This window comes from Fringilla coelebs (genome assembly GCF_963513975.1).
Source record: "Fringilla coelebs genome assembly, chromosome: 2".
NCBI lineage: Eukaryota > Metazoa > Chordata > Aves > Passeriformes > Fringillidae > Fringilla > Fringilla coelebs.
This window is the reverse complement of record NC_140029.1, coordinates 31,627,816-31,655,175: the sequence shown is the minus strand read 5'-3', so window position 1 is coordinate 31,655,175 and position 27,360 is coordinate 31,627,816. Positions and strand designations below refer to the sequence as shown.

The 27,360-nt window shown below is 40.8% G+C and overlaps 1 protein-coding gene across 2 annotated transcripts in view; it reads right to left on the bottom strand.

The window, feature by feature from the left end:
* Window positions 1-24,678, bottom strand: part of MGAT4A (alpha-1,3-mannosyl-glycoprotein 4-beta-N-acetylglucosaminyltransferase A) — a 77,702-nt gene extending 53,024 nt beyond the window's left edge. Inside the window, exons 1-2 of one of the 2 annotated variants that reach the window (XM_084201479.1) lie at window positions 24,616-24,678; window positions 20,430-20,744 (exon numbers count right to left, since the gene is read on the bottom strand). In XM_084201479.1, coding sequence (XP_084057605.1) covers window positions 20,430-20,523 — 94 coding nt within the window. In that variant the 5' untranslated portion in view covers window positions 20,524-20,744; window positions 24,616-24,678. Of the gene's footprint in view, window positions 1-20,429; window positions 20,745-22,016; window positions 22,081-24,615 lie in introns of those variants that run through there. The other variant, XM_084201480.1, reaches the window with a different exon arrangement.
* Window positions 24,679-27,360: the final 2,682 nt, after the last annotated feature.

Here is a 27,360-nt window from a genome sequence, read left to right as displayed (position 1 = left end):
AAGCTAAAGACTAAATATTTTAGCTGGCCAGATGCTATGCAGTTGTCCCAACACTATGTCAACTGAATCAGTACTTTGTCAACTTTTTTCCTTTGTTGCAATACGTTCTCTTAAATATGCAGAACTTGGAATTTAGACAAGCTCACTTGAAAGTTGATGCAGTCTTTCAAAAGTGAAAATTCAAATGAAACCCGGCTGGTTTGCCAGTTTTTAACCAGAGATGAATCTCAGCTCTCAGCCTCCTATGGGTTATTTACAGTTCTTCTACTACATAACTGTTAAAAAAAAAAATATTCCAAAAAGACACCACTAACCCAAAATTTCAAACTCAGTCCACTTTCCTCTTAGCCATAAACAATATTGACTACATAGATTGCTAAAGAGTTGTCTAAATTTGAAGAAAAATTCAAAGTTTTAAAACATGGAGTTTCTAACATCTTACCACGCAAATAATTTCTTAGTTTGGGCGTCTGTACTTGTTGAAAAATCTCTTCGTGTACTTTCACCCCTGCTTTTTGTAACAGCAAAGAGTTTTCCCTTGAGACAAAAAGGGACATCCAGTAAAGGAATGAGAAAATAGGCTGTGGTTTGAATTTAGAAAAGCATTTTGCAGAGTATTTCAGCTCAACTGAAACAGCATAAATCTGAATTGCAGGTAAATTACCAACACTGTCAGAACACCTGCTGAATTCTAATTCCAAATGAAATACTACTGAAGAACAAAACAGAAAACATACTGTGGAAACTCAATCAAAGCAATTTTAAGGCTACAGAGTTTCAAAGTCAATTAAAATCATCAACAGCTTAGTTTTTTGTTCATGTTACTTTTTTAGCCAAGTTAGATTTTTTAATGCCCCAGGCCTGTCAGTGTCTAAGAGGCATTTGGACAATGACTCTAACAACATGCTTTAGCATCTGGTCAGCCCTGAGGTGGTCAGGCAGCTGCACTAGATGACCACTGTAGTTCCCTTCCAACTGAAACAGCCTATTCTATTCTAACATGAAAACTTCATGAAGAAACTATTTGAGCGCACTTCCAAACTGAGTGGAGTGCACACTTGTAAAAGGAAACAGAATTGCCTGAAAACCCTTTCACAACTGAAGAATATTTTGGCGATTCTCAGTATTGCCATTATTCCTCAAGGAAAGCCTTGGCTGTCTGCTAAAAGAACTACAGTCTACAGGACAAAAAGCAGTATGAAAGCTTTGCAAGCTGTTATTTATCTTATCAATCAAGCAGGTTACCAAACATGTTAAATCACAGGCCATTTTCACAACTGAAAATTGAACATATTGAATTAAAATTGTTGAACTAAGGTGGCTGCATTCACATAAATAAATAATTAAATAAATAAGAGACAAGCTATAATTTACTCAAGAGCTCTGTTTTAGTATGGGTGGTTGTACCAAAGACAGATGCATCAGACAAGATCAGGAAGAGCTTTATGACCTTCCCATATCACAAGCAGACAGCTGAGCTTTCCTTCAAACTCCAAACCAGCTAAACACCCAAAGTGATGGATCTGCCACACAGACAAAAAGGTAATCAGCAATAGACTTGGCACTCAAAAAAGACAGCAAGCCAAGCACAGAGGGCTTAGCTTTGCCAATTAATTGTAGGCCTGATTTATATTTTTTGCCCTTGCCCAACTGAACCATACCTCACCCCCTTTTTTCATTAAAGAACAAGAGGACACACAGACAAAAGCCTCTGGTTGGCAACAAGCATTGTACACAAATACTCAATAAGTAAAACACCTAGAGAAGGAACAGATACCTGACACAACAGAACTTTTGCTTTATCCAAGTGGGGAGACTTTAAACCATTTTTCAAATCAACAGTGTATCACAGGCAACAGTCCTACACTCACCAATGTAACAGTTTGTGGCCCACCCTACTGACAACCCTTCCAGCTTTCACAAGTTAAAGGTTCTGCAGCAAAAGCCTCATTTTTCTGTACACCCTGTTGAAGAGTTATTAAAATGCCATTAAATAAATGTTTGAATCTGTGAGAACACACTGTAGTTAGTGCTAATTCAGGTATTTCTGTGATTAGTTATTCTACAACTCATTTACTCCCATTATAAAAAGCCTACAGTAGTTACCATCATGCCACGGGTCAGAGGCTCTAACAAGCTCCATGTATTAATTCATTACACTCCCATCAAGGATTTTGATCAGTTTACAGGTTGATGGAGAGTAGAGGTCTTAGCTGGCAGCAAGCTTCCACACTGAGTTTCATACAGAGACAGTGGTGAGGCAAGAGGAGGTTACTCTTCAGTGAATTAGGGATTTGTCAACATGCCAGCCAATTCAATCTGGCATGGCTCTTACAGGAACATTTCTTTGTTTGAGCTACATGAGGTATAAAAATTAAGTTCTGCACTTCCCGTAAAATCAGTTCAGATGTTTTATGTGATCCATGAAGTTGTAGTATCAAGTAAATCAGTATCCAGTAAGTCATGATGATACCTGCATGGACCTGCACTTCATTCCCACAGATGTAAGCAACAAGAATTTTTTAGATCATGCTTGGTTCATAATATCCAAGTACCTTGCAAGCCATGACATTTGTAGTATTAGTGATAAAATACTCGTCCTCATCTCTTAAAAGCAGATATCCTTTTAAATTAAAATCCTGCTATGTTAATACGTGGCAGACATATCTGTCAGCCAAAAAAAGTTAATTTCTCTAATATATAAAAGAAAATTCTTACCATGCTAGCACTTAAGTAATTCTAAATTTCATCTTAAAACTGACATTCTTTTTGACAAAGGCTACACTTTCTCTTTAGCACAGGTTTTGCAAAATGTAACTGCAAATACAATTACCCAATATTGTGATATGAAATTCTGTTCTTACTGCACTATACAGTCATCCAGTATCCACAATAAAGATGCACAGACAAAATACACACACTGGCATTTACTGAGATAGCATGCACATTGCTTCCATTGCCCTTTGGAAGTGACTCCAGAGCTCAGAAGATATTCACAAGGCACAGACGACGCACCGCATTCTCAAATGTCCGGCCGAGGGGAGGCAAGCCAGAGGAATTGTCAAACCAATCACACAGGCACAGACAAAAAGCTATGTCCACACAAGAGAGATATTAAAGATGTTCCAGAATCCTCCTGTGACATCTAGACTTACAAAAACAGCAAAACACTGTAGCAAGCTGAGCTAATTATCAAGTGTCAAAACCTGCACACAGGCACAAATCATATTTATAAATCAGCAATGTCAAACAGTGAAGAGTAAAGAAGGTGTTAACAAAATTTGTCCCCAAAGTTTAAACCTCAAGGGTGCTCACAAATCAGATTCTGACTGGTCTCAAAACTAGCTAAAAACTGATACATAGTGTCCTTGAAATGTTACAATGTATTACCATGGATGACTACTCAACAAAAGCTAATTAGCCTCCCTGCTCTTAAAGTGAAATTAAAACCTTTTATAAACAAGCTATGATGAGTTATAAAATCCAAAGCAGTAAAGCAATCAACCATGCAAATACAAATAAAGCAGTATACTGTAAAGGCTAACAACAAGACATGCTATAAATAAAAGCTCTTAAGAAAACTGCTCAAGGTCAAATTTTATCAGTCCTCTTTGAACACTTGATTCTGTAGGCCTTTTTAGTTACAGAGTTTGTAGCTATGCCTATTCATAAAACTATCTTATTATTTTGAAGGGATTAGAGAATATGCAAATTTTTGTAAGTATAATACTCTGTGAAATTAAAGACAGAAAAATATGGCAGCTGATTTACAAAAAAATGCATCCTACTAATCATGACAAAACATTTTCTACATCAGGAAACAAACAAACAAAATCAAGACGCAGGAAAACAATTGGGCAAGTCATTTCTTTATCCCTGATCGTGTTATTCAAATTGATAGGTCATTTCAGCAATTCACTAGTTCAATCTACCAAAACAATCCATCAGAACTACTCTTTATTGCCCTTGTTTTCCACATAGAAATGTACTTATCAGGACTGCAAGTATTTTTAAAAGTGCTCATTCAAGTAGCTTTCATTGTGAAGAACAACTTGTTTTTGAGGGAAGGTTCTGCAGGTTTTCCTAACCTTGGTAAAAAAAAAAAACTCAATAATTCTAATTTACTTCATTTCTAATTTACTTCATTTTTCACGTTTCGCACTTCAAGGATCTCTATAAACAAATAATGTTTTTTGTTCTTTCCAATTTTAGTGCACTAGCACAAGTGTGAAGTGCTTGCTTTGAAATTTTCAGGGCCTGATCCAATCTCAATTTACATACTTTTGTTTAAACATTCCTTTGCAGCAGGAGCTGAAGTTGTTGTCTCTAAAATTTTTTAAGCAATCTGAATATGATCCTTTGTCATATCAACTGGTAAAACCAGTTTGAACTGTAAATTTCAAAATCAATTTTGAATTTTTTTTCTACTTCCTACTTTGAACTGTAAATTTCAAAATCAATTTTCTTATAAATAGTTCTTTGATATGAGAATCTGCTTTCCCTCAATTTTTTTCAATCTTTAATATAAATAAACTAAAAATTATGTAGCTTACCAATCAAAATAGAAGCAGGAAATGGTACATCATGTTTGTTTGATTTTTTTTCTAAAAATCCACAAAATTTAACATTTTTCTAGAGGAAAAACAATCCTAAGAAATTAAAAAGCCAAAGAATCCAAACTAGAGTTGTGACAACTGATGAATGATTTACTTAAGGAGTATTTTCATAGCTGAATAGAACAGCCAGGAACAGTTTTAAATGTCTCCAGATGCAATTGCACACCTTTGCTTCCAGATATAATTTGTTTAATAAAGAAAGGTCACAATTAAGAAGATTCATAAATCAATTATAAAATCCAGTATGACACCACATTCAAACCTCCCCTGATGAGGGCTGACAGCGAATCTGAATGTTCCTTTGGACATAAGGAATAAAAAGAATAATATATCAGAAAATCCAGACAGCCACAAATAAGGAGGTCAAGTCAACAGAAGCATATGGTCCTCTGTCTGTGCACTTGCTTCAGACAATAAGGATAATTAAACACATGATTTGTTTGAGAAGAGTTATTGGCAGCACTTGAGCTGAAGGTCTTCTTTCAAAGCAGAGAAAAGCAAGCTACAGTGATGGGGGAAAAGCAAACAAACAAACAACAACAACAACCAAAAAAAACCCCAAAAAAACAAAACCAAAAACCCAAAACTCCCCAATTCCCCTCTCCAAAAAACCCCAAACAAATAAAAAAAAGAACTCAAAAAAAAAAATTGCACAATGATACATTTGCAAATTATTTGTCCTGATCTGACGGTTAACTTTACTAGGATTCACATTTCTCTGACTAATAAACTACACTACCCAACACACTGTGGATGAATATAAACCTCAGGGCTTTTTAGGTTCCAGCTACTTGGTTCTTATTTTATCCCCAGTACTAAGTAAAGCCACCTCTACTGGCATTTCTTCTTTAAGGGGACAGTGATATAAAAACATCACTGAAATCATGTGCTTAATCTGTCCCACAATAAGCAATCAGTATTTAACACACCTCTATCCCTGAACAGAAACACTAAGGGATGTGATCATACATCCCTTCATACATTCTATTCCCAAGAAGCAAAGCAGAACAACAAAAATTATTGTAACTTCTGCTGTAGACATTCATTGCACAGAGAGTTCAGTTAAGGAAATTGATAAAAGAAAAGTTCAGCTTTGTACACAAAGCACTGAATTCATGTAACCTGGACAGTAACTCTTTACAGTGAAGAAAATTACCTTCAAGTAACTGTCACTAAAACATCCCACTTTGACATTTCTTACATGTCTTGAACAAGATTTAAAGCATACAGCAGTGTAAAAGAAACTAGGAAACCTTCAACAACATCACAGTATTACCTCAAAAACACAATTTACAGTGACAGCTGTTACAAAGATCATCATGTCACAATTATTTTTTCAAACTAAGTGCCAAATAAAAAGGAAGACTGTAACTATGCTGCTCAAGCAAGCACAAAGCTCCAGTTTAAGCAAGCATTACAACCATAACGTTGAAACATACTTAAGATACAGGACAGGTCAATGTCTAGCCCGCCTTCTTGGCAACACTAAAAGATTGAAGCATATTAGGTGAAAGAAAGCATTTCTATTGCTTTTTTAATACACTAAAATGAAACAATCCCTTCTACATTTCTGCAGAAATGTGTATTAAGCATACATATTGCATTCATTTATTATGTTTGCTTCCATCATTTAGGTTAGATGTATGTATATACAAACATTTTATTGCTACCAATGAACTGCAGTATCTTCCAAAAACCCCGTAACAGCTAATTACACTCATTCCTAACAGGACATATCAAAGAAGCCATAACCATGGATCTGATCTGAGCAGCATGTGGCTTTAGAATCAGCATCTCTGCCTGGTATCATAATTTCAACATTAAAAATAACAACAAAACCTAACCTTGATAGGTTATGTTACACATTTCTTTCACATTTGTTAAAAGTGCACAAGAAACAACCCTTCACTTGAAATACTTACAGATTTGCTGACCATGTAAACAAATGTAATTACCCCATAGGTAATCTGACCTCTTAGAGTCAGTTTGACTACAAGTCATCTGTGACATCTCATGTTTCTCCTCAGATCTCAATCAGACAACAATACTTCAGCTACCTTTTACAAACAAGCACATATACCTGTATTAAGACATCATGCTATCTAGTGGCCTCAAATTCCTGGGGAGCTCTTTTGTGGGGTTTTTATTTTTATTTTAAGGAAAACTATTTCTCTGCATACCACTTTTTATAACCTACTGAACTTCTAATTCCATTTACTAACATAACATTCTCTGCTGTTACAGAATTTAGGGAAATAGGGGGTTTGATTCTCCTTGTTACTGACTTGGTAAGTTAAAACTGGAAAAGGGATTTAAAAGAGAAAAGAAGTTTCCATAAAATTACAAATTTGGTAATCATTCATGCTTCTTCTAATCCTCTAACCCTCACCTCTTGCAAAGAGCCAGACTTGTGCAAATTATTAGACACTGTCCTGCACAACATCCCTGTCTCCAAACTGCAGAGACATGGATTTGACAGATGACTCAGTGGGTAAGGAATTAGCTGGATGGCTGCAGTAGAGTTGCAGTCAATGTCTCAATGTCCAAGTGGAGACCAGTGATGTGTGGCACCCTCAGGGGTCACCATGGGGACTGGCACTTTTTAACATCTCTCTTGGTGACAAGGGCAGTGGGACTGACTGTACCTTCAGCAAGTTTGCCAACACGTTCATCAAGCTGTGTGGTGTCTGATACCCTGGAGGGAAGAGATGCCATCCAAAGGGACCTGGACAGCCTTGAGACATGGAACCAAGGGGACCTCATGAAGTACAAGGCCAAGTGCAAGGTCCTGCTCCTGGGTAAGGGCAATCCCAAGTTCAAGCACAGGCTGGGTGGAGAATGGATTGAGAGCAGCCCTGCAGAGAAGGACTTGGGGCCATTGGTTGACAAGAAGTTCACCAGGACTCATCAATGAGCACATGCAGTCCCTAAAGCCAGCTGTGTCCTGGCCTGCACCAAAAGCAATGTGGCCAGCAGGGTGAGGGAGGTGAGCCTGCCCCTCTCCTCTGCTCTCATGAGACCCCACCAGCAGTGCTGCATCCAGCTCTGGGGTCCCCAGCACAGGAAGGACACAGATGTGTTGGAAAGAGTCCAGAGAAGGGTCATAAAGATGGCCAGAGGAGTGCCTCTCCTATGAAGACAAGGCTGAGAAAGTTGGGAGTTGTTCAGCCTGGAAGGGAAACCTTACAGCACTTCCTACTTAAAGGGAGCCAACAAGAGAGCTGGGGAGGGACCACTTACAGTGGTATGAAGTTACAGGAAAGGGGAAATGGCCTCAAACTGAAAAAAAAAAATAGGTAGGTTTAGATCAGATGCAAGGTAGAAATGCTTTACTGTGAGGGTGTGAAGCACTGGAACAAGTTGCCTAGAGCAGTTGTGGATGCACCATTTCAGGAAATGCTTAAGGCCAGGCTGGATAGGGTGTTATTTGCACCAAGCTCTGATCAACTGAGCTGATCTCAGTTGCCTCATAAACAGGAAAACAATGGTCTTGAAACACTAAGAAATATGATTGCACAAGGTTAGAGAAAGCTTCTACTACTGAGCTTCTAGTTAGCCTTAACTAAGGCCATTAGAATGTATGTGCCACCAAGTATAGGAAGGTGAAATTTTAAATGATTTTGGTGACAAGTAGAGTCTCCAAAATACTCAGTGAAGAAAATTAGTATTTTGGTTAAAATTTTCCAAATCACTGTGCTAATTACATATTTTAAATTATTTTTCCACTATAGTACTCTTCATCAGTATTACTGAACATTGTGATGCTACAACACTGAGAAATGTGGCGCCATTTGTATTGCAAATGGGTTAACATTTCTGAAAAGAATTATAATTTTCATATTGATCCTTTCTGCAACAAGGAAACAAGGATTTTGTAGAAGAAATAGCACAGTGTAGTAATTACTCCTACAGAAGAAGAGATCCAAGAAGCATCATTTTAATTAACTGAAAAAAAAGTTTTTATTTTCCTTACAGGAAGGACTTTGTGTTTTGCTAAAGATTTGTACCCAAAAACTTTTGCATTGCCAAAATTGGATGGAAAATTCAGTTTTTAATTTTGAAAGATGCAAATCAATAAAGCTATAGAAGTTTTTATTAAGTGTCCTAGTCCTTTTATACCATTATTGTGGTATATAAATCAATTTGCTATAAAGTTGGTGGTTTTTTTTTTTTGGTTTTTTTTTTGTTTTTGAGAATGAAGGGTAGGGTCAACTGCATCAGCCACACACCCTGCAGTTCCACCTAAACAACATAAATGGCAACACTCCCCTTTGGTATAAAACCCTAACCTAACAACGAACTCCTATACCCAACTTCCATTTGAAAAATGCATCTATAATGTCTCAATAATCAACAAAGCCACATAGCCTTTAATGCCTTTTTCTTCAATGGCAGATTTAACAATAGCAACAACATGGACAAGAAGTACCACAACACCAGGTATAGATAAAAGCAAAAAGCTGAAGCATAGGTTCTTGCCAGGCTTTGAGAGCTATTCTCCACTAATTAAAAAAATTACCAAGTACAAAAATAAGACTGTGAACACTAACACAAGCATTTGTCTCACACTTTGAAGGGCTGAACCAGCAGGATCATGAAAAATCCAAAACTAAGGCATACAATTTACATGTAAATTCCTGCTTGAGTTTTAAATAAGTCATCTCTCTCACCTGGCACTCTGGTAAGTTTGTGTGCCTAGAGAGCGCCAAAACTGTGAGGTGGGGAGGGTACCCCCAAACTCAAACACAGCACTCACACAAGCTTCACAGATTTGATTTCCAGCAGTTTCCACCCCTCCTCACTTACAGGAGGTTCTGTCAGAGCAGCCCCTGCTCTTTCCCAAGACTCTGTTCCACACCCCAAGACCCTCTGTTCCTCTGCCCCAGCCCTCGAAACCAGCATTCAGGCCAAGCACACACCAGCCCTAATGTTGTTCCCCGTGTATGTCCTCCCATACCCCTGACCAGCACCAACCCTTAACCCCCTGCAGCAGCAGTGCTGCAGCAGCTCTGCACCCACAGCAGAACATGAGCAGTGGCAGCACAGAGTATTCCTCCAAACTCACAGGAATACAATGTTAATTGTTATTCCGCAGTAAATTTGAAACAAGCCAGAATCAAACAGTATTATGAAGGAGTGACAGAGGGAAAAAGAAGATACAGTAGCATGTTTTAAATGCAATTTTTGAAAAAAGCCATCCTACATTCATTATCCAAGATATTAGGTTATCTTATGACTGCACTGAAAACAACTTAAAGCCCTTAACTAAACAATCTTTGAATGTCCTGGCATCAGTTGTTGTCCTGCATAAGAATAAATTCTCAGCTTCACTCAATTCAAACCTTTGATCGCTTTAATCTACACGTAGCTAAAATACCACAAAACCCAATTCAATTAATTGCTGGATCCCAAAATACAACAAGAGAAGTCTTCCATTCAGTTACAGCTCGTTCCAAGTTAAACACTTTCCTCAAACTGAGTTAAATACAGTTAGGTCTAAAGCAACATACTACAAACACAGAGTCAAGCATTAGTCCCTTTTCCAGGGTCTTTGTGTAACATAAAATAGCATTCTATACAACTCAGTAAAGCAATGTGGAGGAGGAGAGCAAGGGAAAATGAGCCCTGACCTGAGGGAGTCTACCTATGAGAAAGCAGTTATTCTACCAGCACGTGTGTACACACGTGAATTCCAGAAAAGTCTCCCCTATTTCTTCCAGAGCCCCTCTAATCAACAGAGAGTGCAAACAACCTTTGTGCAAAGCAAAGATGTTTAACTCTGATGCTTCCAGGCAAACAAACTCTACAATACATGCACCTCCACACATCCTCCAGAATGTGACTCACACCAACCAACTGTGCAGTAACTGAGTGGCTGACCCCTCTCAGACATCCCAAGCATATGGACTTGAGCACTATTGTGTAATTGCTCAGCAACTACTTATCACAAATATGCACTTACACAAAGCTTCCCAAAGGTGTCACTTACTGTGCACGCTCAGTCTGTGTGTACGGGATTGGAGTTTCTGGTCATGCAGTAACCTCATCAGCAACAGGATGCCCGTGCAGCAGCACCCACCCATCCAGGCTGCAGGCTCTGCATCTGAAGGGATTTCTGTCCATGTGTAATGCCACTGGGCTGTTTCTAGCCGGATAGTGAGATCTATACAGGACCAGGGTTCCTCAGGTGAGCAGTCTCGGGCCGGGCAGCTCAGCCTTCCGCAGGCCGGGTGTCCGAGCCCTAAGCGCCCTATAGCCTGGCACCTTAGCAAGCACAGTGATTATCAGCTCTCGGTGATTTTCAGCTCCTTTATAGTTTCAGCTCTTAGCTTGCTAAGGTGCTGGCCACAGTGGCTTCCACATAAGCAGACGGAGAGAGAGGAGAAGGCAGCCTCGGAGATTCCATGATGGTTTATTTGCAGGGAGTTCGCAAAGGGTTCCGACGGCAGCTCTTCTAACCAGAATGGGCCAGGGTGGCTTCTTATATAGGGTTAGGGGGGCTCAGGAACTGACCAAGTATAAGGGTTAGGGCAAATAACCTATAGGGTCACAGAGAGATAAGCTAGGCCAGAGGACCTAAGTGAAGACTTAGCTACTCTGACTCAGCATTCTCTTATCTCTAAGCCTCCATCCTCCATGGGGCCCTAGCCATCTCAGTGTCTGCTACATGCCCAGGAAAAATTTCCATGAAGAAACTGAAGTCTTGTTCAGGAAGACCCGTGTGTATGTGTCTCAAATCTTGTCCAAAAATTATCACATTAATATGCTCACATATTCTTGAACATTCAGAGCTCAACATTTTTGAAGGTTAAGATGCTGAATATTCTCAGTAGAGTTAACTTAAAGTCCAATGTGGCAAGGAAACAAAGTACACAGCAAAGTGGAACACAGTAGAACACGGAAAAAGCAACCACTTCTGATAACCTGAAAGCTTCCAAACACTTTAACATGATTTGTTTCTACTGACAGAACTGTCAGGAACTCAGTGAGTTTCTGTACATGTAAATCAAGATGCTCTTACTTGAAACCATTCCTTTCCCTCCTCTCAGAAACAAACATATACATACAAGGCAGGAACTACATCAAGAAAACCCAGCTTCCTAAAAAGAGATTAATGCTTGATCTACAGCCAAATGTCTAACACAGTAATACATTAGAAGAAAATTCATCTAGCAAAAATAACTGCTCAGAGGAGTGAGTACTACAATCTCAAAATTACCAGCACTATTTTAAGAGCTGAAACTTTTAGAAATTCTTAATAGCCTGGGCACAAAACTCAAGTCATTGCAGAAGTCTGGTTATTGTTTCCACACACGCTAGTGGGCTGAGGTTGCTAACGCTCCTAGTTTCTTTGTGCCTTGACAACTGTGTTGAACAAACTGTTTCTGAGAACATATTCTTTCTAACTTGTCCTGGTTCAGGGCAAATTTGAGAGAGAACCCCGCAAAGGGGCTCCTCTAGGAAAGCAGATTCAATCGGCCCCTTCCCCAACTGGTTCGGGAGAAAATGCCTCCTTGGAGAAAAGTGGAAAAAACCTGTTTATTAAACAATAAAACCTAAACAATATTAAACAACAAAACCTCTTGCTGCTCCAAAAGAGAAGACAAACTCAGGAAGTCCCCTCCCCGGCTGCAGTTCAGCTCAGTCTCTGATCAGTCCCTCCGGCGCTGGAAACGCCGCGGGCCCGGCCCGGCCCGGCGGGCCCCAGGTGGGAGCTGCCGGCGCTCTGCTCGGTGTTCCGTCCAGAGCAGGTTTAAACAGGTCCAAAGAAAAGGGAAAAAAATCCCCACAGTCCCGGGAACTTCTTTGCCTCAGTTAAACTAACTAAAACCAAGGAGAGCTCTGTCCCGCTGTCTGTCCATCCGCAGACAACACAGTCCAGGAGCGGGAATGTGGCGGAGTGAGGGCAGTGTCTGGAAACAAACTGCGCGCTTCCTCCTCCCCCCTTCGCTCTCTGGAACAAGTCTTAAAGGTGCAAAACTTATCATTCAGCAGAAACAGAACAAGACGACTGGGGAGAAAAGCATCATATAGTCAACCTAGGGCACTTGTCCTCCTTGCAAGCAACTCAGGATCAAAGCTTCATCATGCTCACACATTGCTGCAAATTAACAACAACCTTGTAAGTCAAATGTAATCCCATCACATTTGTTTCATTCAAATCTCTCTCTAACAGCAGCTCTACAGTTCGTCTCCAGGGGCTGTGCAACCAAGTATGAGAGCTGTTTCTTGGCACAAGTACTACACTAGTAATTTGTAATGGCAAAAAAGATTGAGTTCAGCCCATCTCTGAACTGTCTGAGGAAACTTACACATCCATGGCATTGATTTGTAAGACCACAATGGATCTGCAGGCGACTATAGCAAAATTTAGGCTTGATAGGTACTGAAAAGTTTTAAGTTATTTTTGAGCATTTTATAGTAAAATTACATACTGTCACAAGCGAAAAAGAAGGGTTCTGTTGTTTACAGTTATATGGATGGGTGGCACATCTGTGGGAAGCATCCACAGGAATAGGCAGAAATCTGCATGAAAGCTGAGGAGACAACCAGAAAAACAGCTGGAAGCACAGCTTTAAAATACTGCAGAGCAATTGCTTTTTAGGCAGAGACTAGCTGGAATAAAGCCTTTCACTGTGAGCAAGGAAACTGCTTTCTATTCACTTTCTACCATGCTTTGGAAAACAAAATATAGTGCATTATAAACAAAACTAAATTATAGACTTATCAGTGTATCATCTAAAAAAAAAAAAAAAACAACACAACTTTCAGGATTCTAGTCCTAAAGATTGTATCAATAATGAAAAAAGCTTTTTTGTCATCCCAGCAGCAAATAAAGTCATAATTACACAGCAGGAAAAAGGTTACTGAGTATGATACTACTCCAAACTGTGAGAGGGAGGGGAAAAAAAACAAGGGGGGGGGAAAAAAAAAATCACACTTGAAAATAAAAGTAAGTAATTTTTTGATGTTTTTCTAACACAGTATGTTCATGGCTCCTAGCTATAGAAGTGGTTGTTTATTGTTAATAACAGTAAGAGACTAAAATAAACAGATAAAGGAATCTGATAAATACAAGCAAATATTTAATGTATTTTAAGGGATCAAATTATATTATAAGAAATGGCAACTCTCACATATCTCATGCAAACATCAATATTATTTAGTAATGAAACACACTGTCATGTTGCTCTTGGCATAAGGAGAGATAAACCTTGCAAATGCCAAGAATAACTAATAAAATTTAGGTTAGAAGGGACTTCTGGAGGTCATCTAGTGAATCCCCTGCTCAAAATTAATTTCATCACAATTGCTACTTCAAAGCTGGGCTGTAGGTCTTCCCTAGCTAAGATTTATTTTGGAAGTGTCATACTGACTTTAAAAATCAGTTTAACTCATTCTTTTTCTGCTAGCTCAAATCTCTATTGGTACCAATTACGGTATCATTTATTTGTCGTTGCTGATTTAACTATTCTTGAAACTACCTACATAAAAAATTCTTCACCAACACTTCCTCCCCAATAATCTACTCTAATACGTAACTATACTTGCCACTACAAAAACCATCCACTATCAAACCTTCCTCTCCCATTCAATTTCAGTCCCTTAGATCCTGTTATTCACTATGGCCACAAACAATAGATTATGTATTTTTTTTTCCTTTTTTTGACAAGAACTTTTAAAATATTTGAAAACTACCTTCCTGTCTCTCACCTCACACCTCTCCTTTAAGGTAAGGAATGTCAAGACACTGACCCTTCCCTTATAGGGTAGACTTTCTGGATCTTTGATCACTTGTTGCTTCTTTGAACCCCATCTAATACATCTATTTTCTTTCCAGTGCACCCTCACAAAGCAGACACAGTACAAAGCAGAGCAAAAAGATTTCCTGTGTCTTGCTAGAGCAGTAGACTTTATACATATTTCCTTAAACCTCTTTTTTGTTCAACTCCTATTGTTTTCTTCAATAATGATGAGTCATATGTAGCATGACTGCCATTCCTACCTATAATAAAACATAAAACTTCTTCCCAATTCTTCATGTACACTTTTGATTTTCTTTTTCTTTACTGCACCCCATGTTTTGACTGGGGCACTTTCACCCATCTTCAACCCACCATTCACCACACTTCCTGACTCAGTCTCCAGGTTGCCTAATCAATTTTAAATTTCATTCTCTTTGTCTACCTTTGTTGCCCCTCCCATCATGGTGTTGTTTGAAATCCAGTAAGAACTCTCTGCCTCTAATCATCTAGATTCACTAAGGAAAATATCAATTGTCATCAAAAAAGGACAGATCATTGCAAAGCCCCTTTTACTCACTTAAAAATGTTACAGTAAGGTAGGAGCAGCTGTATCACATGCAACTGTCTTTCCTGGCTTGGCTAAATTACACCTGTGATAATCTCAATAGTCTCTGGATGTGAGCAGGAACCAGCATTTTGGACGAGTTGTTACCAAAAATTGGTAAAAATAAAACTCCTTAACACTAATGTAGCATTTGGAAGCAGGCACTCTTTTTTTGGCTGGATACAAGAGGGGCTATGTCATGGAAGACTCAGGCTGAAGAAGAATTACAAGAAGCTGCACTGAGCAGAAGTAAGGGCTTTCCCCAACTCTAACAGTAGGCTGTAATCAAGAGCAGTACCTCAAGATGTTGGCTAAGCCAGATCCCATTAAATACTCTGGTAGCAACAAGTTTTATAATCCCATAAACAGATGAGCTAACCTAGCTAGCAGGTTCCAAAAAATGCCAGGAGCAAGGCAGTGCTGCAAAACCCCTTTGGTAGCAATCCTTTTCACTGCAGTTCTCCAAAAATCACTGCTGCCAGAGGAGTTCTCCTGCAGCAGTCATAAGACAGAGACAAAGATGCTGCAGACCCAAACACTGCCCCACCTGAACAGCTATACAGCTATTCTATATTATTCACCCAGGACAGGGTGCTCTCTACCAGTAACCAAGCCTACATTCCTGATTAGCTTTAATGAAATACAACTATTTTTAGTATCAGTAAGCTATAGGCCAATTTCTTGTTGAAAACAAGCTTGAAATTTATTTTAGATAAAGAACAGGACAACATTCCTGTGCTGGTGTTAAAAAGAAAAAGGAAATTCTTATTTCCTTTAATTTCAGCTCCTGGAGGATATGCAACAGAATTTTCAAAGAATTTTCCTTCTATTTAACAGAAATGAAAGAGCCCCCTCTTCTTCAAACTGGCATAAATTGTTAAAAGCACTTTCTACTTTAGCATCCCAGCCCATCCCTTCCCTTCCCCTGCCTTCACTCCTCCTAGTCTGTAGTCCATTTAACTTTTTTGGTTGGTTGGTCTTAACTCACATACCAGTGGGAAATGAGTGTCTAACTCTGAAGATCAGAACATGCAGACAGAAGGCTGCAGCAGCATTTACCTGAACAACAGCTTCTCCTAGGATCCATGCAGAAACTAAGGTGGCTTATAGCTGCAAAATACATGTATCTCTCAGATTTCTCATCTTTTCTTAATGAGAATATTGCATAACTAGTGCCAAGGGGGAAGATTAGATAGATAGATAGATAGATAGATAGATAGATAGATAGAACTGATTCTGTCCTCCTTGCCTTGTTTCCTCTGTGGTTCTTCCTGTAGGACTCTTCTTCCTCCGGGGAAAAATATTGCTGCTTCTTACTCCAAAATTAGCCACCCCTGGCTGAGGTTTTTTGTTTTAGTCACAGTTAGGTTTTGTTATCCTTGCTAAGTTTAGATGTTTTTGAACACTTATGACTATTGTGGCTGAGAACCAGCACTGCGATTCTAATTTTGTGAAAACAGACAGAGGAGAGAGAAGATGACACTTTTATAATAAAGCCTAGGCCATTTTCTCTTCAAATGAGAGAAAACTTAATGCTTAAAAGAAAACACATTCAACCTTCATTACTTAAGCATGAGTGACTGTTCAGTGAACCAGGAAGCTAGATAAATATCTCAAAAGTTTTCCTGGAGGTCTTCACATGGGATTTGTATTAGTAAAAGACATCCCCATGTAGTGAGGAAATCCTGCAGTTATGACAACACCCCTGGATGAATTGAAAAACAGAAGTTCTTCAACCAATTCTTCATCATTAAAGAAGAATGATTAACTACACTAATGGTTGCAGGGTGCTGTGACAACTATATAGTTTAACCAATTCTGAAGGACTAAATTGCATCAGATTTTGACAATAGATATTGCAGTACCTGTTCTCAACACTTCAAGTAGCCAAACATCTAGAAGTGATGCAAGATGCTGCCAACAACTGTCTTTGACCAAGAATAAAAGTCACATACTTGAAATGCAAAAATACTTGAATTCCATCCCACCATGCCTGCACTAATTCTGCACTAGTTATTTACCTTCCTTCCCAATTTCCACAACCATCAGGAAGTTTGTTGATCTAAGAAGGGGAGGTTATTTAGCATTATGGAGCATAGGGCTCTTCCTGGAACATTATGTACTCAGACCAAAAGTCACAATAAAGAGAAAAGCATTGAAGTTACACATTTTACATAGCACACAACTGCTCTGATGTAAATTTTGTGATTGGTCTAATAGGTATGCAGTACTGTTCTGTACTGGTTAGATCTTAAGAGCAGTGCCCTCAGGGTAAAAAACCCACCACATTTCTAGAGCTCACAAATGAGGTGGTGAAGACCAGTGACCCTGAGCAGGTCAGTAGTACCAGAAAACACAATTCAGTCAGAAGAGATAGTATTAAGCATAAAGTTATTCCTTGCATAAGGGCTCAGTTTTAGGAGGAACTCAAGGACGTCTTACTCTGAACTAACTGTGAATGTGAAGTGACTGCAGATTCTTTAAAAGTGTTTCTTCTGTGCACCACAGTAATGAGCATTTTTTAGATTCCATTTCCAGCATGTACTTCATTCATGCTAACCATAGCACATTTTAAACCCTAGAAAGTGGTCTATCAACTGATTTGCAAGAATTCCCCAGGAGAGGTCTTTCCCAGGTGCATTCAGCACATGTACTGCTTCCTTACAACATCAGTGCTTCTACACATTCAGTGAAGTCCAGAAAGCAACAAAGAGCTTGGACTAATTTTGAAGACTCTCTCCAATGACCAAAGATATTTCAGTCAACCTTCTTCAAACACAGTTATTTTAAAAGCAAAATCATATAATTGGCCATTTCATGCAAACAGCAATACATGACTTGTGAAATGTTATTCACATTATCAAATCTCTGGGTAAGATACAGCCATGCTCTTTCCAGCAATGGCACTTCAAACAGAATATTTCCTTCAGCTCCTGACAACTTCTCAGCATATCTTAGAATTTGTAAAGCATTGTTCTGCCAAGACAAACTTTAGTGCTTTAGAAGTCTGCATCACTTAGAAGCATCTAAATTACCTATCCTGTATAGACTAAGTCTACATATATTTACTAGAGGAAGGTATGATCTACAAAAATATCAGATCATCTCAGTCTAATTGGTATTCTACAAATGATGCTGCATTTTAAGTGACAATCATCCAAGATCTTAGTTCCTAAATTAAAATTAATCACTTGAAAACTGATTAGGGTAGTTAAAAAAAAAAAGCATTATGCTTCTCCTTTAAAAAGCAGAATTTGTTTTAGTTATCATTGAGTGATTTGAGGGAGGTAGCTTTTTCTTTAAGAAAGCATAAAACACCATTTTCTCACTGTACATTTAACTTGCAATCCAGAGATTGACAAATACCTATAGGAATCTAAATGTAATGAAAAACAAAATATGATAATCAAAGAATGTGACACCCCACAGCCTTTCAGTGAATGGGAACAGCAAGCTATGTTTGTTTCTAACTTAGCCACTCCAAAATTTGTAATGAAAGCATTATCAATGAATTAAAATACCATCCCACAAGGCTATAAAATTACATTGAACTGGAAAAAATAACTTTTGCAATCATCTGTCATCAGTTTCTGAAACCTTTCTATGGAACATTGATTGAAAATATGGTACTGAATTAACTCAAATCTGTTTGGATTTTGAATAACCTGTGAAAAAATTAAAAAACAATGTTCTATATATAAACTTTTGAACAATATTATTTACATTTTAGTTTCATAACTGTGATTTATGATTAACAAATTACTGATGTCCTGTTACACTGATTTTTATTTCACAAACTATTATCTTAATGCTCAACTGCAAGATCTTGAAGAAGACAAATGCAGAACTTTCATACCAGCATTAAGACAGTATTGATTTTAAGCATTCAGATGGAAAACAAAAGTATTAAAAAAAGAGAAGTCTAACTAACAAAATCTTAAATTGTTACAAAGTGCCATATATGGTATACTCTCCAAATAGCAGGTTTTTGTTGATTTAGCAGAGACTTTTCTTTGTGCCATGCTTTGACAAAAGAGAACAAGACTTGCAAGTTATATTTCAGGTAAGAAAGAAAAAAAACATTTGGAAGAATTTCATAAAAACATATCTTTGTTGAAGCAAGAGCCAAATTCTTACAAGTTTCTTATGCAAGAAATTAGTAAAAATATAACTACTGAATTGGTTAGTAGTCAAAATGAAGAAAGTACTACTTCCAGTGCTATTCAGACACCCTTTCCTTGTCTTGGCCACATCTCAGCTTTTGTTGTCTAATTTAAAATTCTATACATTACCATAACCTTGAGAACCTGACATTTTTCCTGCTGCTTGCATTCAGAAGGGTAGCCTACCAACCAACTGCTACAGCAGAGATCACAAAGCATCTGCTTCTTCCACAAGTGTCCAATGGGGGAAAAAAAAAAATCAGCATGCCACAGAACTCATCTGCCTCTTTTTTCTTTTATAGTTGGCCATTTCCAGACAGTATTCCTGGAAAAGCTCAGCTTCCTCTAATTGGACTTGAGGCACAACTGAAAATAATATTTTCTGCAGAACAATCAGAACAAACAATCACTGAAGATGATTATTAGTTTTAAAATTACTTGATCTTTGAAGGACATAGTCTACTATTTTTCAAGAGATCAGATGTTTATAAAATAAAAACAATCCTTTCTTCCTTCTAGAAAACATTGCTGAACAAGTTTATTTGCTTTACTGAAGGACAAAACTAAATCACCTTTCTTTCATAAACAATCCCAACCCTCAGAAAAACTGAATTTTTCAGGGTTCACAGGGAGTGCAGTAAGATCAGAGATATATGAACAGATAAAAGTCTACTATACAAAACAGTTACTTAAGTATTTTATAAAATTGCTTGTTATTTTAATAGATGCATTTCCTGTTACCAAGTGGATTTCATAATTGTATTTCACTTCTTACATGATACTTTAACAAAAAGTATTTTAAAATTTTTTTCAAAGACAGCAAGAAAAGTCTTCCAACAGTGTTGATTGGCAGTTTGCCACTGCCATCAGTAAATCACCAGGGAAGACAGAAAGCAAAACCAAAAATAACATTCTCTAGTTGGGTCCATTGGCCATATGTTACACACGAAAAAAAATAAATAAACCACCAACCAAAAACAAACATATGTTTCTCCAACAACCATAAACCAGGAAACAAAAAAATAATAAAATCGAACCACAACTGCTCAGCCTTGACCAACCCATTCCTCCAAGAGCAGCACTTGTTTTTGTTAAGGTATCTTTTTTTTTTTTCCTTTTTAAATGAGGACCACTCAAAGTTAATTTTCCTTAACTTATTAGCAAGTGTTTATTTCTCACCAAGGCAGTACCTTCTGTAGCAGAGCTAGTCAACAAGCAATTTCAGATTGCCAGCATACAGCAGCAGCACACAGAAATGCAGCCACGTGAAGGTGACTGGGTTTTGGAGCTTTTTCCTTACCTTTCCCATTTTGCCATGCAGTATACCAGGACAAACTGAGGAAAGTAGTGATGAAAACTAACACGGTGGCCACAGTTCCATTTCGGAGCCTCATCTCATTTCAGCATCACACTTGCTTACGTTCTGCTAGTGGTGAGGACTGATCACTTGGGCTTGCTGCAGTGGAGTCAGCTCAAGTACTCCAGCAGCCCCGGGAAAGCAGCAACACGAAGTGTAGCTCTCACATATCAGATGTATCATAAATCAATCCATTCCAAAGTGCTGTACGCTTTTTTATAGTTCTCGTCAATCCAGCTTCTCTTTATTCTTCTAGTCCTGTTTAAAGGAAACAAAATTTTAACAGATTATGCCAAAAATACTTAGAAGAGTCCCCCAAGAACTGAAATACACTACATCTTCTTTGCTGTGTCTTAGGTGCACTGCCCTCTCACTGCCTCAGTCTTGGCTCAGAGAATAGAACTTGTTAGATTAATGTGTGCCTTTTCTAAGACTATTTGCATCTGGGGGAGCTGTATTTCACAGGAATTTGGTCACTGAAGGACAAACACTCACACCATCAACATTACAATTTGACTTTCAACTCAAGGGAAGGTCATGTGTCACCTGGCAGGTGTCAAACTGATACAACAGCTGCTTTCAGGATGCAGTAACTTTCAGGAGGCCCCACTCCTAAGACCTCACTTCAACAAAACCTTCTGAAATCAGTGGGTCTCAGGTAACTGCAGGAGCAGAACTGTCTCCAGTGAGTTGAGAGACCAGAGCTTTTAACGCTGTGTACAAACAGACGTCTCTCATCTTTGCTCGGTGCAAGAGGATTTGATCCATCCACAACCTTTTTTTTCCTATCTCAGCTGCAGCTAAAGCACAGACTACAGCCCCACATGCAGAGACTGCTCAATCCATACCAACTGGCATCAATCCAGAACACCCCAAAAAGCCATGGTTTGTTCCTCTATACCACACAGGCATAAAGACAAAACGTAAGTTACCTACAGTTCAGTTTTATCTCTCAGGAAGGTTCCATATCCTGGTATTAAAAAATCATCAACTGGCCAAACCCAGCCAGTCGTGCTAATCACACTATCCTAAGCAAGACAAAGAGAGTAGAGGGCAATAAATAAACCAACTTTAAAAGAGAGGGGAAAGGTTTTCAAAGTATTAAATCATCTCTACAGTAGTCAAACATTACCAGTCAACATTCTTTCAAGGCACTGCCAAGTTTTGTCTCCCACTATAAACTATATCTGAAACAAGTATGTTACTCAGCAATAAATAACTTGCTCTGCATTTTCTTTGGAAGCAGTCTCTGTCACCTTCTTGCCTTGCTGCATTCAGAAGAGGGGAAAAAACACTCTCTATTATTACGGTACCAAGAGATTCCAGTCCAATTTGAACTATTCTTCCCAAGCTTATATCACAGCACATATTACCTCTACCAAAGGGCCCACAAAACAAAGCGTAACCAACAAGCATGGTTAACAAAAGAATGGAAACAATCAATAAAGTTGAACATGCTCTTGTGTTCAAATTTCAGTCACATCATCTAGGTTACTGGAAGTGTTTACCTTTGGACCACAGTTACCTCACCTATAATTCCAGTAACGTGCTCTGTTTGAAGAACTTCATGCACAGATAGGTTTGTGGCTTTAAACATTAACTCAGAAAGCCCACAGTACCTATGAGGAGGGGAACAAATGCAAGTACATGAGAAGCAGATACAGTGGATGATAAAATTCAGTGAGAAACAAAATAATGAACTGGAATAGAAAGAACTGCAAAAACACCTTACGGTATGAGAAACCCAAGCTCAACACAATGTAAAAGACAACTGGGACACCTATAAAGAGCTAACACAGAGAGCACAGAATGCCAGGAAATATCATCAGTATCAAAATGGGAGATGGACATAATAAAAGCCAGAAGTATGGGTAATGATAATTGTCTTGATGAACTGTAATAGCAAGGAGAGGCAAAGATTCCAAGTCCTAAAGTTTTATAAGGACTGTCTATGTGAATTTAGGAAGTTCATGTGATTCCCAAACTACCAGAGTAAGCCACTAGGATACTGAGACTAACAGTTCAACTCAGAAGTGTCTCAGAAGCAAGGATATTGTTATCCTGTTTCAGTATTCTGAAACTGTAACTTAGCTTCCCCGTTATTTTAGCATCAGACAGATCTCTCCGGAGCAGCTCAGGTGTGCACAAAGGACCAGGCTGCAAGCTGGAGGGATTATCCCAGGGAGGGCAACGGGCAGCTGGTCCAATGTGCAAACAAGAGAGGGCAACCAGGCGAGTAGAAATATTATCCAATAATGCAAGGAACCGTCTGCCTTTCCAGAAAACACAGGCGTAATTTTTACATTTGCTGCAACAAAACCAAGATGCTGCGATCAGGGCCTCTCATTGTGCTATCTGAATCCTCAAAAACAGAGTCAGAAAAAATTCAGAAAACAAAAATTTAAAAGGAACAGTAGTAACCCGATTTAACCAGCAGTCAGTATGCACAACATTGTGTCAAATCAATAACTATCATGAGTTCGAGTTGGCTGGTTCTGCTTTCATCCTTCTCTTTGGGTGCCTCTTAGCACAGGCACCAGCAGCTCAGCTAGAGCTCAGCAGCAGTTAGATGATTATTTAAGCATTTCACTATATCAAACTGCATACACCAAGGCCATGCATAAACCAGACATGTTCCAGCTTTAAAAAATGTGTATAGCTAAACCAGCAAAACATGTGTAGTTGCAAATAAATTATTTAAGTCCCAGGTGGTCACTTTAGGTTTGTTCAATAATTTACAGCACAATCTAAACAAATTTAACTGAGGGGTAATCCAGTTTGAGATGACAGTATGATAGGGTATAACTAGACAGATGAAGCCTATGAAATTTGCCAGTGTCATTATGACCTGAACCTTTCCCACTGCAGATCAAAGGGAATGACCCGGCTGGATGCTGAAGGCCAAGGGTGCTGAAGGTGCTGGCACATCTTGAATGGCTGAACAGAACCCTACTGAATCACATCTTAAAAAAAGCAAGAAGTTTCTGCTTGTATCCAGACACTCCCAAAATACATACAAAGCATATTCCCAACCGCAAACCATAAAAACTGATACACTCCAGTGCGCCTGCAAAGGCTCTTCATATAGCTGCTGAAGGGTTGGATGGTGCGGGATCACAGCACGAAGCGTGCCAGACTTCCGAGAGGATGAGCCAGACCCCATCCTGCCGGGAGGGTGCGAAATCTCCTACCGCGGTAGCACTGCTGCACTGAAAAGAGTGCTATTGAAGGCACAGAAGAACGGCCCGTGAGGAAACGGCAGCTAAAAGGCGAAGGCGGCGGGGACCTGCTAAACAGGGGTTTTCCGCCGTATTTCCACTGACACGCTACCCCGCAGCCCGCGGTGCGCAGCCCGCCGCCGCCACCGCCGCCCTGGCATCCCGCAGCCCCCCAACACGGGGAAGAGGGATCGGCTGCCTCCGCGGAAACCGTCCGAGTTAGTCAGGACCTTCCCCGCTGTCCCCTCCGCCCCGGTCGCAGCTATCTCGTCGGGGAAGCGAAAAATTGGGGGGGTGACGGGCACCGGGAGCCGCCAGCTCTGCCGGGCGGCAGAGGGCGAGAGCTGACGGGGACTGAGGGAGGGAGGGAGGCGGGGAGGGTGAGCGCCGGTCCGGGGAGCTGCGCGGCGCCCGGGGCATCGCGGCGAGGCTGCGGGGGAAGGAGCAGACACAGGAAACTGCAAACTCTGCCGAACGCCCCTGCGATGCCAGCGCGCGGCGAGGAGGAAGAAGGGTGGGAAGCGGGGTATCCCCCAGGCACCCCAGCAGGAGAGGGAGAGGACGCAGCGGCGCTCTGCCCCGGAGCCCCGCGGGCACCCCCGAGCAGCGGGCGAAGGGAGAGGGCGGCAGCAAGTCCTGCGGAGGAGCGGCCGGCGCTCCCCGCACCGCCACGCAGGTGCACGGGAGCGCAGAGGAGAGCTGGCGGGCAGATGGCGGAGCAGGACGGCCCCCAGCCTCCCTCCGGCGACACCGCAGAGACCCGCGGGGAGGGGAAGCGCCTCCGCCGTGCTGCCACTCCAGAGGGTGAGGAGAGCCGCCCGTCCCCGGACCCCCCCACCCGGAGCCGAGCCGGCGGTCCGCAGGGGCGCGCAGGGGCAGCGGGACGCGCTGACCGCCGCTGCCGTCCTCACCTGTGCGCGGCGCTCCGGCACGGCGGACCCGCGGGGCGCGGGGGCTGTGCGGGCTCTGCCGGGGCTCTCACTCCCCTTCCCCGCCCGCCCCCCGCGTCAGCGGCGCGCCCAACCCCGGCGACCGCCCCCCGCCCCGAGCGCCATGGAGCGCGCGGAGCCCCACCCCGCCCACCCGCAGACACAGCGGGCAGCCAATGGGCGCCGCCGCGGATGGCGCCACTCATTGGCTGGGCCGCCTGTCACTCTCCTCGGCAGCGGCTATAAATGGCGCTGTCTCGCAAAGCCTCCCTCAGCGGCTGCGGCGGGAGCCGAGAGCGGGGGTGTTTTGGAGTGCCGCTTTAGGCAGCGTGTTCCCTTTTTTGGAGCCGCTCTTGGGGGTTTGTGGCTTTGGGAGAGCCCCAGGAAAGGCTTAGCAGCGCCACGCTTGGGTGCTCATTGCCCCCTAGTGACGTGCGCTCTGAACTTGGGTCAGGGCTGAGCACCTCGCCTACTACGTGGGTGTTTCTCCGGCTGCCTGTCAGCGCCGCACAAGCCGCACGTATCGATGTCCCTTGTGACCTGCTGGCTCACCACTCACAAGAAGTCAAAGTCATGAATTTCACCGTTGAGTTCATACCCTGCTAATAAACACCTCCAGGAGCTTGGACTGGGCGGTGTTGAAATTAAGGAGCGGCTTGTTGCTTCACGCCAGTAAAAGGAGCCCTGTGTGCTTTGTCCCGCTCTGGGCAGGGTGTTCTGGTGAGCGGCGTGTGGGCCGCCCCGGGGTGGGTACACAGGTACAGCCGTGCGGCTGGCAAAACCAGCTCGCTTTTTCTCCAGAGGCTCTGTGCGATCACTGAGAGAAGGTCAGATGCAGCTTTACTCTGTGGGTTCACTGTTTAGGGTCATGATGCTGTTGTTCTGTAAGTAAACACCTATCTTCAGTGGTTTGTTTCATGTGTTCCAGGAATTCCATGCGTCTTTTAGGGTCTGAAAACTTCAAATCAGATGGCATGCTTAGCTTAGAGTAGGGTCCAATCTACCTCCCAAGAGCTCTGCTCTTGGCATGTAATGCTAACTGGCTGGCAATGTTCAATCCTTTTCATGGACTTCATTTCTTCCCCTTCTGTGCTTGCTTTCCACCTACTTCTAAGTCCATAGTATAACTTTTTAATCTCCGTAGAATCATAGAATGGATTGTATTGGGAGGGACCTTAAAGAGTCCAAGGCCCCTTGCCATGGGCAGGGATCCCTTTCACTAGACCAAGTTTTTCAAAGTCCCATCTAACCTGGTCTTGAACTCGGCCACGGCTGGGGCATCAATGACTTCTCTGGGAAACCTGTGGAGTTTTACTCTCTATTCAGGCTCTTACGCTGGATGTAGTGGGATAGTTCCCCACTAGAACTTTAGAAACTGTGGAAAAATCTTGCAAGTTATTCTGTCTGCAGAGTGACATTTAACAAGTTTCCATATGCTTTCATGTTTTCTTAACAGTGCTTCAACACATTACAGTATTTTTACACATTTGGGTACCTGCACAGTAGCCCTCAGTGATTTTTCTGTCTTTCTCAAGGATTTCAAAGAGGGTCTAGTGGCAATTCAGGCAGATCGCAATAAAGAAGCTCAAGAGAAGTTTGTAAGGTCTTGACACCCAGGCTGTTCTGTGATTTTACTCATTGAGTGGTGAGAATTTATTATGTAAATGTGTGTTTCAATCCTCCCTTTTACAAAGAAGTGGAATGAAGTAGAATTTTTATTGAAAAACAAATTTAGCACAATAACTTTCAAACAAAAATTAGAGCATGCACATCCTCATGCACACAGACACATCTATGGCAGAATTTTCTGTAGAGATCCCAACGAGCTAGAAACATTAAAGCCACCATTGTTTGCATCTAATAGATTAGTGCTGCTTAGGGATATGAATTTTTGCATTTCTGTGCTGGAAAAAAAAAACTGGCAGAGACATTTTCAGATAAAAGTCCTTTTGTCAGGAGAGCTTAGTCTGCTGAAGACTGTTACAAGATGAGTATAATGACAGTTATTTCACAAGGACTGTCTGAACCTTCCTGCTTTTTGTCCTTTCGCTGATTGAACGTTTACATTAGGAAGGTTTACTGACTGGAGCTCGACAGTGTCCAATTAACTATTAACTTCCCCAAACAATAGAGTGCATGTAATGTAGCTGTTCTGCTGGCAATCATCCTCTTGAGTTAGCTGTGCTTCTTTCCTGAGAAAGAAGGCAAAGTTCAAAACTGGGAGGAAAGAAATCCACATTGCCCTCATCTGACCTACTACAGCAATAATCAAATGCCTCTTGGCATATTCCAGGGCTTGATGCATGGGCAAAGTGCACAGTGAAGGAAATGCTGGAGCTGCCAGTGGAAAGGAGTTGGGGCAGGCACACTGAAACATCCCTTACTTCTGGTGAAGACAGCAGCCCCCTTTTAGGCCTGAACAATATTTGATTCCAGCAAATTTCTAAATTCATCCTTCCTGCTGAGTTCTTTCATCCTACAGCCGCTGCTGTTGAACTGGAGTTATCTGTCGGAAATGGGAGATGATTAGGCAATCTGGAGCTCCCAAAATTATTTAAATGCAAGTGTAAGGTACATACACTCTAACAGCCTTAACTGGGAAGACCTGAGGGGAGAAAATAAAATTTTTAAAATATGGGAAGTTTAAATCCCTAGTATTCAAGCTTTGGTTGCTGGGGAAAAAAAAAAAAAAAGCAAAAACCAAGAAACTTGCTATTCTATACCAGC